The sequence below is a fragment of the Lycium barbarum genome, chromosome 3 (genome assembly GCF_019175385.1).
Source record: "Lycium barbarum isolate Lr01 chromosome 3, ASM1917538v2, whole genome shotgun sequence".
In the NCBI taxonomy this organism is placed as follows: Eukaryota; Viridiplantae; Streptophyta; class Magnoliopsida; order Solanales; family Solanaceae; genus Lycium; species Lycium barbarum.
In genome coordinates, this window is record NC_083339.1 from 25,419,311 (window position 1) to 25,435,812 (window position 16,502).

Here is a 16,502-nt window from a genome sequence, read left to right on the forward strand (position 1 = left end):
GCAAGCCCCGCAAGCCCAGGGTAAGGCATATGCTCTAACCCCAAGATGCGTAAACGTTGTACAGCCACCAGCTGCATTTGTGTTTAACAGAAACAAAAAAAGTTTATTTTTAAAACGTAACAATTAATGAAATTAGATAAATCTAAATACGATAAACTTACCAATGCCTCGTACTGCCCTGCGAGTGCTGAATATCCTACATCCCTAGGGGGACGCAAAGCTGGGTTGTCAATCAATCGGCGTGTGATCTGATGATACCAGCGCATGTAATGCTCAATGGGACTCAAATGGCCGACCACCGCTAAAGTGTCCAACCTGTTCTCCCAACGGTGGAGCTGGACATCCATGAAAGCCAAAAAATTATCATCAATGGCAGCCCGATCATCCCGCTGGTAGTGTCGGAGCTCATGACGGACATCAGGGAGTATACTCTGTGTATGCCCAAACTGTCGTAAGACACGCTCGGGCATGTGATCCTCTACGATGTCCAGGTGTATCAATGGACATTGCGACCTTCAAACCCCCTGACCTGCCCTACAGAAGGGGGGCAAACCATCTAATATAGCAGCGTACGGCGTCCATATAAATAGCTGCATAACATATAAATACAAATCAGTGATCACCATGTAGAAAAGACGTTTAATTAAATTATTAATGTAAATTTAAATAGTTTTACCGCATCATCCGTCATATGATCAAGCTGGTCCCGGAATGGAAGAATATTGTGGTGCGTATCGACATCCCGGTCAAAACCTGTTGTCCACCTCCTCGCATAAGGCATGTCAATCTCGAGGTGATGTCTAGGTACGGGCTGAAAAGGCAGCATCCTCTCCCACGCCCATAACTGTAAGCGATATTAGAAAATACGATTTTTTAGTCGCCCTTTCAAGAGGTTTGTTGACATTACAGGAACGCACACTTAAATATTACCTGGAGAAGAGCAAAAAATCCACACACATCTCTGACAGCACCAATAAACGCTTGGCACAGGCATCTGTAAAGATATGCCAAAACAGCACCGCCCCAACTGTAGTCTCCCAAGCGGTCCAGATGCTCCAAAAAAACCAAGTAACGTAAACTGACAAAGGCACCCGATGAATTCGGGAACAAGATGCCTCCGAATATAATAAGCAGGTAAAAACGGGCATGACGATCAACATCGTCCCGCGGGGTGCCGTCGCCAACCGGATCCAGACCCTCCAAATATTGTCGTAAAACACGCTCGGGCATGTGATCCTCTACGATGTCCAGGTGTATCAATGGACACCGCGACCTCCAAACCCCCTGACCTGCCCTACAGAAGGGGGGGCAAACCATCTAATATAACAGCGTACGGCGTCCATATAAATAGCTGCATAACATATAAATACAAATCAATGATCACCATGTAGAAAAGACGTTTAATTAAATTATTAATGTAAATTTAAATAGTTTTACCGCATCATCCGTCATGTGATCAAGCTGGTCCCGGAATGGAAGAATATTGTGGTGCATATCGACATCCCGGTCAAAACCCGCTGTCCACCTCCTCGCATAAGGCATGTCAATCTCGAGGTGATGTCTAGGTACGGGCTGAAAAGGCAGCATCCTCTCCCACGCCCATAACTGTAAGCGATATTAGAAAATACGATTTTTTAGTCGCCCTTTCAAGAGGTTTGTTGACATTACAGGAACACACACTTAAATATTAATTGGAGAAGAGCAAAAAATCCACACACATCTCTGACAGCACCAATAGACGCTCGGCACATGCATCTGTAAAGATACGCCAAAACAGCACCGCCCCAGCTGTAGTCTCCCAAGCGGTCCAGATGCTCCAAAAAAACCAAGTAACGTAAACTGACAAAGGCACCCGATGAATTCGGGAACAATATGCCCCCGAATATAATAAGCAGGTACAAACGGGCATGACGATCAACATCATCCTGCGGGGTGCCGTCGCCAACCGGATCCAGACCCTCCAAATAAGTGCAGAATGCACTAAGCTAAACCCGACTCTGTCCGGATATCTGGGCCGCGGCATCAGGCACGAAGTGGGTGAGCCTAGTCAACTCTGTCACCCACGTCCGACCAGGAGGAGGCTCGTACCGAGTGTACAGTGGCTCTCCATCAACCCGCAATCCAAATAGGACCTCTACATCCTCAAGTGTAATCGTGGCCTCACCAGTGCGAAGATGGAAGGTATGTGTCTCTGGCCTCCACCGCTTAACCATGGCCGTGATGAGCGCCCAATCATGCTGTACCCGACCAACGGACACGCAACGGTAGATGCCGCCCCGAAACAATATCTCCAACACGCGAGGGTGTGGGGGGTGCTCGCGTAAAAGAGTCCACACTCTCTGCAGCCTACGGGGACGGAGCCTAGTAGATATCCCTATAGTACCGGCCCATAATAACTCTGACCTATGATTGTCTTGCAAAGACAATACTGATCTATCAGCGGGCCCCGGGTGAACAGCGGGCCCCGGGTGATCATCGGCCCCAGGGGAAACATTCGGATCCATAAAAGAGTCCGGTCTGTACAAACTAAATTAGTCATTATTCTTGAAATTAAAGATAAATTATATTAACTAATCGAAATTTAGCAGTAATATTTATTTGGAACTATATTTTGAATATGTGATATATTTTTAGTTGACCAAATAGCCAACACAACTACGATAAAATTAAACTAAGAGTTCATATTCGTCGACCACATATTTTCCTATAAACTTTACATTTTTTTCGTTAGCTTATGTATTTATGAAAAGAAGAACTTTAACTATTCTTTTTAAGATAATTTTTTTTATTTAACATATATATTCATGCTTTTAAAATTGTATAGATTAACATTTCATAATCGTTTACAACTTGTTTGGATGGTTGTTACCTATTGTATTATATCATGTTGTTAGTATAAATAAAATGTTTGCTTTGATTGTTACTTTAATTTTATTGTTATGTAACGACGAGAGGTTCTATTTTATGTAACCACTTATTTGGTCCTATATAATACAACATAATACGATAAATGTCAAAACAATACATAACAATCATCCAAACAAAATGTTAACAATATAATAATTCATTACCAATCAACTTCTTTCAATTCATAAAGAATATTTAACAAATACTCAATTAACAAAATAATAATTCATTAACAATTCATAAATAATTAACCAAATTCAACTCATAAACATATAACAAATTAACAATGTTAACAATTCATAAATAATTAACCAAATTAACAACTCATAAACATATAACGAATTAACAATGCATAAACATTTAACAATTAACAATTCATAAACATTTCACAAATAATGAATTAAACCAAAAAAAAAAAAAAAAAAAAAAAAAACAGAACAGTGGGCTAAGCCACTGCCCCCAGCCGATCAAACCCAAAAAAAAAAAAATGAAATTTGTTTTTTTTTTTAATTAATGACGATTAAATGTTAAACATACATGCAATATAATATATATAACAAAATAATAACAAAAGTTCATAGTAGAAAACCTTAATCGAAGATTTTTTGTAGATATTTTAATCGAGTTGTACGCCGCTTTTTCTCAAAATTCAAACTTAGAATCTTGCTCCTTGACTTGAATATACTGAGAATCTAAACTTTCCGGATGAAATTTACTAGAAAACGATGTTTTTAATGCGTGGGGACCACTGAAGCCTGCCCTCCAATGGCGTTTTTGAAATTTTTTGCCACTAGAGGGGGCAGTGGTGGAACCCGATCGGGTTATAGTGGAAGACTATAACGCATGATTTTACTGCGTTATAGGAGAGAGGCAAAGTCCTATAACGCAGTAAAATCATGCGTTATACGCTGCATCGTATTCCGTATAGCGCATTATTTTACTGCGTTATAGGACTTAACGGGTCCGTCTCCGTTAGTGCTATAGCGCAGTAAAATACTGCGCTATAGGTACTTTTGTAACTTTTTTTTTTGTTGGGGCATTTTGGTTCAAAATATTTTTTTTGGAGCCATTTTGGTTCCGGACTCACGGTAGTGGGGGTGGTATGGTACCGGATTAGAAAGTTGGTCGGTTTTTGTTACTACATCATTACCATATCAAATTAATTCGGTATGATTTGCTATTTTGAAGTTCAGTTTCAGTCTTTCACAGTATGATAAATGGTAATCATAATTTATTTGACTTCGGCTTAATATACTCATATAATAGAGAATTACAACTTTGGCTATTCAAAAAACGTCTCAATTATATCGCACTGACACCTTACACATGTAAATATTTTCAAAATAAAGCATAATCAATCCCTTTAGTAATTAATTACACAAAAAGAGTATTTCAATTAAGATAGATTAGTCAAAAATTCCAACGTCTAAATGCTGAAGAATTTCTTAGCCTTGGTGGATAGGTAGTTTGATAAGAAGGTGAAGATTGTTAGAAGTGATAACGAAATTGAGTTCACATGTATAAAGGCTTACTTCTTCGAACATGGAATTCTTTTCCAAACATCTTGTACAGAGACACCACAACAGAATGGAAGAGTCGAAAGAAAACACCGTCACATTCTTAATGTGGCGCGAGCATTGAGATTTCAGGGTCATCTTCCAATCAAATTCTGGGGAGAATGTGTTTTGACTGCGGGGTACTTGATCAATAGAACACCATCTTTGGTTTTGAATGGGAAAACCCCCGATGATATTTATATGGGGAGGCGCCCCGATATATTCATTTAAGGGTAATAGGATCACTATGCTATACACACATAAAGGTAAGAACGAAGGATAAGTTTGAGAGTCGGAGTCGTAGGTGTGTCTTCTTAGGATACCTCTACGGAAAGAAGGTTTGGAGATTGTATGACTTAGAGAACGATGAATATTTAGTCTCAAGAGATGTGGATTTCTACAAGACTAAGTTTCCTTTTGTTGTAGGATCAGGTAACTTGGTCGACAACATATAAGTGATCTCAGACGAAACGAAGGGAGAAAGAAACTAATACAACGAAGAAGACCAAAATGATAATGTAAGTATGAACGAAACTCGGATGGACGAAGTACGGACACCAGATACCGCGTCTGGTTGGTAGATTGATATGCCTCAATTTTATGCGACCTGAGTTATCATATTACGTCATGTTATGTCCCAATTCATGCAGCAACTGAAGGAAGCACACTGGAACGCGGCTCTGTGTGTGGTGTGCTACTTGAAGAAGAACCCAGGACAAGGCATTGTGATGAGAAAACATTGTGATTTCCAGTTGTATGGATGGTGTGATTCAAACCGGGCCGAATGTCCGTTAACTCAAAAATCACTTACCAGTTGGTTTATCTCCCTTGGGAAATCACCTGTATCATGAAAAACCAAGAAGCAACACATTGTCTCTTGCTCATCAGCGGAGGCGGAATATTGATCAATGACAATGAAAGTCTATGAATTGAAATGGTTAAAGGAAATTTTGCATAGTTTGGGTGTTGAACATAAATCTCCGGTGAAAATGCACTGTGATAGTCAAGAGACATTGTATTTTGCACGAAATCTAGTGTTTCATGAACGGACTGAACACATTGAAGTCGACTGTCACTATGTTTGGGATGCACTCCAATCCGGTATAATTTTGGGATGCACTCCAATCCGGTATAATACTTCCTAGTCATGTGTCAACCAGTGAGCAATTGACCGATGCGTTTACAAGGCTTTGGGTAAATCGCAGGATCAATATTTTATTGGCAAGTTAGGCATTCGAGACCCTCTTGCTCCAATTTGAGGGGGGGGGGGGGGGGGGGGTTTATGGATCCCGATTCTAGTCTAATTGTTATAGTTTTATTTATGATGAAATTGTAATTATGGTAATATAGGATGTGTAGTCTAGTCCTATAGAATAGGGTTACCTTATTAGACTAGGAGTAGGAAGACCTTACTGCTAAATAAGGAGGTCACTGTGATGAATATAAAGCAGAAAAAATTCTCCCATTATTTTTGTCTCTCTAAACTCTCGTCCCTGTCTGAATATTAACAATTAATTTTGTACTAATATTTGTTATATATTTTTTAGTATTATAATACTAATATATATGAATTATATATATGTAACTATATACTTCGATATAGTATTTGATATTTTGATATATTTTTTATAACTACCGAATACCGTACCAAATATCAAACTTTTTAAAAATGCATACCAAATACCATAATTCCAAAATCAAGGTCTAAAAAAATTTCAATTTCGATACGGTAATCGATATATACGATACCATGCCCACCACGAATTGATGGAGAGGGCAAGAATCTGAATTACGAGTTTCCAGATACTATGATAAAACCATTAAAAAAGAAAAAGGTTAACAAAGACATTTGGACATGATTTGAAATCAAGATATGAAATCAGCGATTTGAAATCATGATGATTTGAAGTTGAAGTTTTGTTTGGACATGCAATTTGAATTTCTTTGATTATATTTTTTCTCACAGAGATTAAAAAATCCCACAAGATGGGAAAACTATCAAAAATTTCTCAATTCTTATACAAGCTTAACGAATGAGCAAATCATAGTTCATAACAAGTTAATATGCTACTAGAAGGCCTTTCTAAAAAATACAACAATAATTGATCAAAGTTTAGTTCAATAAAAAGGAAAATTAAACATGAATTGCAGTGTATCTACTCTTTAATATAATCCTCTTACATGGTTGATAAGAGTAAATTTGTTATAAATATACTATCAACTTATGGATCTTTTAATATTTGATATAAATAGTTGGTAAACATGGTTGTGAATATATTTACCAACTTATGGATATTTGTTTACAAAATATAAACTTATGGGTCAAGTTTTACATTTTAAAAAAGTTGAAATCATGATTGGAATCCCAAATCATGCCTTTTTGAATGATTTGATATTTGAAATCATGATATGAAATTGAAGTTGAAATTTTATGCAAATTGCATAAACAAACGCTGATTTGAAATCACGATATGAAATCAGCATGTCCAAACGCCTACTTACTACCTAAAGTAGCAAGACTTTTGAATCTTCATTTAATCCTTTAATGTAATAATTTCTAGCCACAAAAATTCTTTTGACTTGTTTTAAATTACAAAATTCAAAAATCTTTCTTTCTTAAAGCATATGCCTCTGGGGCTTAGGCCCCCAGTTTTCACTGAGAATATATTATGAATTCATTTTTCCTTAAATTATTTTAAGTATTTATTAGTAAAAAGTTTTCTTTTTATATTCAAAAAAGGAAAAGTGACTTTTATCATTGTGAAGTTGATGTGAGGGATGAAAAAAGTCGGAGAGGTAAATTAAACATCTCTTGTGATTTTCTTAGACTTGAGTGTAACATTCATTTTGCATTTTTACATTCTTACCACTTAAACCTAATACAGTATAATTTTTTAAGAAAATAGAGATCACTAAATGAGAAGAATTTCCCAAAAAATAATATCCTCAAAACATAGTAGCCACTCTAATATTGATAGCTTAGACTTATTTTTCGAATTAAAAGTGTTAAGGAAAATTAAACAATACAAGTAATACTCTAATCGATATACTTAATTACTTAAAGAAAAATGATTCTTTTTCAAATGCCTAAATTTTGCATCAGAGAAAGAAGTTTTTCAAAATAAAAATAAATAAAATTTTACCTAAGATCAACAACGTCTCACGAGTGATTTTATTAGTTATCTATGTTATCAATTGAAAAATAATATTTAAAGAAATCGATTATAAGATTATAATAATTTTGCATCCCAAAAAGATAGAAAAATATAAAATTATATTTGATCTTTTAAAAATAAGTTGGGCCTCTAATTTTAATTTCGCTTTAGGCCTCCACTAATATTAATCTACCCCTGGCGAAAGTGTAGATCATCTTCTTTTGCATTATAAGCTGGCTAGTCGGTTATGGAGAGCGGTCCTCAATTTGTTTAGGATGCAATAGGCTATGCCTGGTACAATGAAAGAGGCCTTGCAAAGTTGGACTTAGAAAAGGGGGAAGAAAAACCCGAGAGCATGGTGCATTGCCCCCCTTAGCAATCATGTGCGTCATTTGGAAAGAGAGAAATAGGAGGGCATTTGAAGGGGCGGAAATTGATTTTATAAAGATGCAAAGTAGTGTTTTGTCCCTAGTTTCTTTTTGGTGTACTTACGAGGACCCAATTTGTATATAGGATTTAGCCTCTTTTGTTGAGAATCATATTTTGATGTAGGTTCTCTTCGTTTAGTAGATGACATGTATACAAGTTTCCCCCTATTTGTCAATAAAATTATTTACCTTATAAAAAAAATTACTCCACCATTTTTTACATTTTAGATAGAATTCTAAATTGACCTTTAAAAAAAATAGTGTAGATTCAATTGGAATCCAAAAAGTTTGTAAAAAGCTAGAAAAAAGGCCTTGCGAAAAGAGGTAGCTTATGAGAAAAAATGATATTAGAGATCCAATTGGTAAAGGGAGGTCTGTCAAGGCAATTTCATTAGCAAAGTTATCAATAGAGTTGGGAATAACAACTCAAAAATTTCTTTCGCTTCAAACAGATAGAAGAAAGGCGCAATGATTAAATTATATCATAATTTTCAAGATAATCACATTTCTCATAGGACATATTATTTTGTCATGAATTGGCTACATTTATAACGAAACACAGTTTTGTCCAAGAATTGCCTTCCGATCAATAATATACTTATTTTTTCAACTAAGTTGTCCCTAATTTGTATATTTAGGGACAAAATATCTTTTTGTATATAAAAGATTGTCTATACTGACGAAATTACTTTTGTTCAACTACGAAATATATCTTTAGAGACAATTGACATCGTCACTAATGAAACTAAAAAAATTAATGGCAACGTAGTTTCATTGGCATTAATAACCTTTTTAATGACGAAAACACACTATCAACTACAAATGTTTTACTCTTTTTTTCGACAAATGAGTTCGTCAGAAATACTATGCATCCGGGGACAAAAGAGAATTTCCTAGTCAATGCAACTTGTTTTAGCAACGAAACACTAAATTGTCTTTGTATACGTTTAGTGATCCATGGTTTAGGGACGAATTTGTCATGAGAGTTTTTTTTTTTTTTTTTTTTTGTGACGAATATGATTTTTAAGTGACAAAATAAGAGCGAGGGGCAGAAAAGATCAATGAAAGACTAGAGCGCGAGCTAGCTGATCTATTGACAAGTCCTTGATTTCTTATCCGTGAAGGCAGACTTGGACTCATTGAAGAAAACACTTGAGGTGAAGACCAATGAGCGATTGCGACAACTACGGACCCCTTAACTAGGCTTTTTACTAATTCATCACTGATAATCGAATTTGTTGTAGTGACCCCTATCCCTCATCCTACCCTACCTCATAGTATTTATCTAGATTATCTATAAATATTTTGCGATAATATTTTCTACTTACTTACCAAACACTAGAAAATAAGTAAGAAACTCATTTATTTTTTTAAAGAAAATATTTTCCTTTATACCAAACACACCCAAAGAGTTTTAAGTACATAAAGAAGTTTACGTGAAATTAAATTAGTTTGATTTTGACAACTTTTGAGTCTTTGAATCCGACAAGATATTTAAATTTGTCTGAAAGCTTATATTGTAATCAAGAAAGCTCATCCAAAATCCGAACAATGTCAACCCTAATACCCAACAACTAGCATCATTCATCCGCCCTAGCAACATTCATTTTTATATATATACCACCAATATTCTCCAACAAACCAGAAACTATTATAATACACATTCAAATAATTCAAGGAATGTTCATGCTTGCCATGATGAATGAACTTTAGCTTCACGTACCAACGGGGAAAAAGGGTCAAATCTTAAGAAACTAAGCCTGTTTTGCTCTTATAAATACATAGCAGAAGGGATTAAAGTAACATGCAAGTATGTATATTCGATGAAGGAGAGTCGAGAGAAGGCTAACAAGGGATTGTACAGCTTAATGGCGCCAACTGCGAGTACTTTTGAAATGGAAAGGAGATTTCAGGGTGATGACTATGATGATGCGAAGAAAACAGGCGAAAAAAGTTGGGTTGAATCCAAGAAGATGTGGAAGATAGCAGCACCAGCCATTCTAACGGCAGTGGCTCAGTTCTCCATTGGCTTCGTCACTGTTGCATTCATTGGCCATCTTGGGTCTACCGAACTTGCTGCCGTCTCTGTTGTTCAGAATGTGATCGAAGGATTTGTCTATGGAATAATGGTGCCTACTCTCCAGTGTATTACTATATGTTGCTTCACATCGTGCTATTTTACTGTCATATTTTACTTGATACCACACTTCAAGTTCTTTTCTTTTCTTTCAAGCTGAGGCTCTATCAGAAACAAACAGTCTCTCTACCTTACAAAGGTAGGGTAAGATCTGCGTACATCTTACCCTCCCCAGACTCCACTTGTGATATTATACTAGGTATGTTGTTGTTGTTCTATCTAATCTAAGGAAATATTGACCTGCAACAATAGATGACTCTCCATATCAAATCCTTAAATGACAAACTGAAAAATAGTTTAAAAAACCGGCTATAACCGATTACATTGCTTTCATAGTGTACAAATTCAGTGTATCTAACAATCCAAATCTTTTTAAAGGATTCTCATCGAGTCTCAGACAGATTTTGTTACTAGTTACTACTGCTGTTCTTTCTTTCATTTTTCTGTTTCCTTTTCCTTGTTATAAATGTTAAGAACTATGATTTGGGGAAGAGTTTGATTAGTCGGTGGTTAAGAAACCTTTGAGGAATTAAATGATATTTCTTAAGAGGATGATATCATGAGAACTCAGGCATGCAAATGAGATCAAACTATAAGAATCAGTAATGGAAATTGTTTAATTCACCTTGTGATAAAGCATAGCCGGTTTCAAGTCTGGAAAAAGAAAATGGTCATGGTAGTTTGATGGCCCGGCACAACAACAGTTTAATTATGATTAGCCCTCTTAGTATTATATTTATTAGGATGTACCACCTAGCTAGCTGTTGAAATGCATTGGATAAATTCATATAGCGAACCTTCACTAACTTGTAATTGAGGCATATATAATTGATATAGCTAGTTTTATGATTGATTGGTGACAGTAAAGAACCTTGGCTTGTCTTTAGCGAATAAGGATTATATTTTCCTTATGTCATGACAAGGAGATGGTGTATAACTACTCACTTATATAATGGAACATCAAAGTGTATTTGGATGTGGATATTGACTCTTCTCTCAAATTTGTTTTATTAGCTAGGGATGGGAAGCGCACTTGAGACGCTATGTGGCCAAGCTGTTGGAGCTGGAAAATATGATATGCTTGGAATCTACATGCAAAGATCATATGCCATTACTCTTGTGACAGCCCTATTGCTAACACCATTTTACATATTCACATCACCATTACTGAAGCTCCTACACCAGAATACAAGTATTTCGGAACTTGCTGGGAAGTATGCAATATGGGTGATACCTCAATTGTATGCTTACGCCCTGGAATTCCCTATTCAGAAGTTCTTCCAAGCTCAAAGAAAAATATGGGTTATGACAATAATCAATCTAGTTATATTGGCATTTCATGTTGTACTAAATTGGGTGCTTTTGACAAAGCTTGGACATGGCCTGTTTGGAGCTGCCATAGCAGGAAATATCTCTTGGTGGCTTGTGGTTATAGCTCAGCTTTTCTATGTTGTCTCTGGTTACTTCCCTGAAGCATGGGCAGGATTTTCCACATTAGCATTCAAATCCCTGTGGGGTTTTCTCAAACTCTCACTCGCATCAGCTATCATGCTTGGGTAAGTTCCTCACGGTACAAATAATTTTTCTCATATGTATATAATATGATAGCTCAATCATTTATCTTAAAAATGACAGCCTGGAGCTCTGGTATTACACAGTGGTGATTCTTATGGTAGGGTGGTTAAAGAATCCGGAAATCGCTGTAGATGCTATATCAATATGGTGAGTGGATTAACCAAACATCTTGTAAAATTTCAAACTTCTTATTGTGGACCTTGACTAAGCTTTTTTCCGGTTATATGTATTGTACCTAGTTCTCACCTCTTGTTCTTCTTACGCGTTTCTCTCATCTTCTCTCTGCCACAGCATGAACTTGCAATTATGGATACTGATGATCACTCTAGGTTTCAATGCTGCAGTCAGGTTTGACAAATTCCTTCGTCATTTCTATCTTTTCTTGCACGAAGTAGGAAGTTATTTAGCCATGTATTACTCTCACTTGATTTAATGGGGAATCGGTAGCTCAATATCTACCTCTCAACTGTATGCGTAAGAAACGATAGTCTAGCAGTTGAATTGGAGAACAGCGTGCAAAATTTCTGTAATAATAGCATACTAATTAGACTTTCATGTTGTGTAAAGTTGCTCTTTTTTAATATGCAGCGTGCGTGTTTCCAATGAACTAGGAGCTGGTCGTCCAAAAGCTGCAAAATTCTCAGTAGTGGTTGCTGTAGTTACATCAACTATCATTGGAGTTTTTTTTATAGCTGCAGTTATTGCAGCTAAGAACTATTTCCCCAGATTGTTTACTAGTAAACTTGAGGTCATACGAGAGACATCCAAGTTGGGGTACTTCTTGGCTGCAACCATCATTCTCAACAGCATCCAACCTGTTCTTCATGGTACCTTAAATCTTCTCCCAAGAGGACATGTTTATGCATGTTATCACTGGTCTTAACTTTCCTTTCTTGTGGAAATGCAGGGGTGGCAGTTGGAGCGGGATGGCAATTTTCTGTCGCAATCATTAATATAGTTTGCTACTATGTAATTGGCCTGCCATTTGGTGCCTGCCTCGGTTACCTTGTGAATCTTGGTGTGGAGGGAATCTGGTCTGGGATGTTATTTGGTAGCCTGCTTCAAACTATAATTTTATTGTTGAAAATGTTCCGAGCTAATTGGCATAAAGAGGTTAGTCTACTCTTGTTTAAGGATCGATATTTCCTTGTTAGTTTACAGAATGACTGGAATACCCAGTATACTGAGTATCATGTCCACTTATATAGTAAGTTGTCATACTTCAATCTTTTTTCTTTTAACACAAGCAATTCATAGAAAAAGAGGTCCAGTAATTTTTCAAAGAGAATTTACTTGATGGCTTAAGCAATGTTTGATGTCTAGAATACCAGAATTTCCAGTAACAAAAGTGCATGTAAATCTTTTCTTGTTCAGGTGATCCATGCTGAGGAGCGCATAAGGTCACACGCTAGCACGCCTTTGCATCCGGATGTAGTTGAGCAAACGTACTACTTCACCTCTGCCCCTACTAACATGAGAGAAGAGCAAACGAGAGCATCAGAGACCACCAAAATAGAGCAAGCATGACTCGAACTTGAATATAGAGTGGAATAGAACAGATTTCTTTGGCAAATTTCCTGCCATCAACAGAGTTTGTTTTATAACTGCACACCTTAGATTTCATGCCCTCTTCCTGGTCTTTGTACAAACGATGGTTACGGAAGTAGCTGGTGGAGCCAGATACAATAATGTAACAATATCTCGAGTGGATTTGTTCCATCAGCTTGACATATGTATGTCTTCACACTAGGGTGGCAGATTTAGGTGACCAAATTGTATTATACTTGCTAAATGAATTATATAGCTGCAAGTATTTTGTGGTAGACTAAGTTGTATTCTTGTACATGGTGCTAACTAAGAAACATTTTATTAATTTTCTGTGTCGGCCTTCCTCACTTGCAATAGCTTTTTTATTTTTTCCTTTATGTTCAAGGTAATTTAAGCAGCTATTATTCAGGTTATTATACTATTCCTTTTTTGTGAAACAAATGGCAGTTCTGCACAGAAACTTAAAGCCAAGATGGTCAATCACGTTTTCCCCTCGTGGCCTTTAATGGTCCTGTCCATTGAAGTGGAATGATATGATCGAGAATCCAGTATTGCAGATCTTGCCCAGAAACAACTAGTGGCGGAGCTAGGATTTTCACTAAGGGGGTTCAAAAATATAAAACAGTAAGAAACGAGGAAGTCAAGGGGGTTCAACATTTACTATTTATACATAAAAATAATTTTAATCTTGTGTATACATGGTAATTTTTCGCCAAAGGGGGTTCGGGTGAACACCTGGCCACCACTTTGCTCCGCCCCTGGAAACAACGCTAACAACTGCCAGTCTATTAAGTTCCTTCCTGGCCGTGATATATTCCCTTCGAAAATTTGAAACAGATAGTAGGTCTTAAAAAGAATCTTGAATTGCTAAAAGCTACATACGTGTTTTTTTAATTACAGATCAATCAAATGCTTTGTTCATTTCCAGTGGAATTGTATGCTACCTAATAACAAAACAGGTTCATCACATCCCATAATGATATTAAGGGAATTGTATGCTACCTAATAAGAAAACAGGTTCATCATATCACACCCCCATAGAACTAGAGTTACTTAGAGCAAACACAGCCCTTTTAACCTCAACTACAGTAGCACTGGTACAAAGAGCAATATTTTGATCTGAAGAAATCATCCTAGGGACATTCTGTAGTATCCCAAACTTAGTATGTCCCACCTCCTGTGAAAATTGTTGCTGGAAAAAAGTTACTTTTCCTGGAAAATCTGGTGTTTTTGTCTTCCTCCAAGAATCAAGTTATGGCTAACTTTTATTTTCAAAACTCTCTCCAAGTGAAGATATTTTTTCATCTCAGCTTGAGAACTTTTTGTAATACCATTCTAGTGCTAATAATAGGCAGTGGCGGATCCACACCATCGGAGGTGTGTTCGCGGGAACCCACAACTTTTATCCGAACCTTGTATTTATAATGTGAAGCCTTCAAATATATAAGAAATTTGAGCCGAGAACCCAGTAACAACAGACACTGCTAGCTGGGAACCACAAACTTCAAATCCTGGATCCGCCTCCGGTAATAGGTCTCTCTAGAACTGAATTTCTTTAACCTTGACAATATCTTTTAAGACAGTCAGCTGTTTAAAGATGTCCCTAAATGTGTCTTTGCACCAATTAACTAAAGCCTCTTTAACATTCCTCAATTTACTCTTGAGGGGGGAGATTCAGGAATTTTTTTATTAGCAAAAATCATGTCCCACCTCTTAAATATGCATTGTACATCTGTTCTACCATTACACCATATAAATAGACCTTCTTTATAACCCAAGTTTGTAAGATCACAAGAATTTATACAAACGGCAAAGTCATCATATCTGCTGAAGCTATTGAACAAACCTCCAATTTTTTCCTCTTCAGATAGTATCGCATCGAAGTTATCACCTACAAACCAGGGCAACTCCATATCATTAGCTAAACTTGTCCAACTCCACATGAACTATCTTTATTGTCATTTGTTGGTATGTGTCCATAATAACTGTTGGAAAAGATGTACTCTACAAAAAAGATGGCGATACTAAAAGAAGAACAAACAATGACACACAAGATACACAATTAACAATAAAAGAAGATATAAATTTTGGAAGTGAAAAACCGGTTCGAGGCACTATGGTTGGCGCTCTCTTCGGAGTAGAAATCCACCGCTACCTAGGTGCAATTGCCAAATGATGTCCTACTCCCAAGAAACAATGAACCACTCAAGAATTTTTAGTGTGCACTCAAATAAAAGGTCTAAAGAACTCTTAATCTCTCAACTCCTTTGCGTAGAAAGGAAGAGGAAGAATGTAGAATTTTATGTTGTAGGAATTTTTTATTGCTAGAATATTTGTAATGCTGGAATATTTTCTAAGTGCTGAAAATCTATAGGAAACCTACTATATATAAGGTGTAGAAAAAACCTAACGCACTTTTTCAATGAAAAGTTGCAACCCCTAAAAATAGAAGGCACCTATTCACACTAAGAAGCCACCTATTCCCACTAGGAATTTTTGAATCACCTAAAATTAACTAACAATCCCCCACATGATTCAAGAATTCTGGGATAACAAAGCAGTCTTTTATAATGCAATCAGGGAAGGTGTCTTGTGGACTTGAACCTCATTTAGTATGAGAAAATATGATTGGAAGGAACATAGTGAACTTGAGTCTTGAACTAGAACCTTTTAGTCCGACCTTCATTTCATCATACACATTAGATGAGATTTTTATTGAGTTCGTAAATGGGGTCGTTCTTTAACGGCCTTGCACAGTATCTTGATTCTTGAATGCTCTAGAGAAAAGCCCAATCTCATAGGTTGTAGCCTCACAACCACACTCAAATAGATGAATTCTTAAAGGATATGTGTAACGGAAGCATATCCTACATATTATGTTATGAATTCATTCGGAACATGTGCTCTTCCTAGCCGCTACATTAAGTACCATGAAAATCTCGATGGGACTAAGAAAGTAAGAAAAATTATGGTACTTCTCCAATTACTTAATAGCTTGTTGTTACCACATTGAACCTTCGTCATGGGATCTCCAGTCAGTAATGTTGGGTTGCCACTATTAGTAATTACGGATTTTGGGGCTTCAGTCCCATCTCTCTTGAGAACTCTATGACTTGTTTTTTAGCAAGTCCTTTCGTCAGCGGATCCACAATGTTTCTCGAAGAAGGAATGTAATTCAATGTGATTACTCCATTTT

At 36.6% G+C, this 16,502-nt stretch overlaps 1 protein-coding gene across 1 annotated transcript; it reads left to right on the plus strand.

Moving 5' to 3' along the window:
- Window positions 1-9,869: 9,869 nt before the first annotated feature.
- On the plus strand, window positions 9,870-13,285 carry LOC132630553 (protein DETOXIFICATION 33-like). Its single transcript, XM_060346128.1, has 7 exons — window positions 9,870-10,175; window positions 11,198-11,739; window positions 11,819-11,905; window positions 12,050-12,106; window positions 12,347-12,585; window positions 12,666-12,871; window positions 13,133-13,285. Exons 1-7 carry the CDS (start codon window positions 9,870-9,872, stop codon window positions 13,283-13,285), a joined length of 1,590 nt encoding a protein of 529 aa, XP_060202111.1.
- The last annotated feature ends 3,217 nt before the right edge of the window (window positions 13,286-16,502 follow it).

Excerpts from the sequence above, each read along its gene's own strand:
- LOC132630553 (XM_060346128.1), top strand. The coding sequence starts at position 9,870 with ATGAAGGAGAGTCGAGAGAAGGCTAACAAGGGATTGTACAGCTTAATG. Across the intron at positions 11,906-12,049 it reads GTAGATGCTATATCAATATG|CATGAACTTGCAATTATGGA; the intron begins GTGAGTGGATTA and ends TCTCTGCCACAG. Across the intron at positions 12,586-12,665 it reads CATCCAACCTGTTCTTCATG|GGGTGGCAGTTGGAGCGGGA; the intron begins GTACCTTAAATC and ends GTGGAAATGCAG.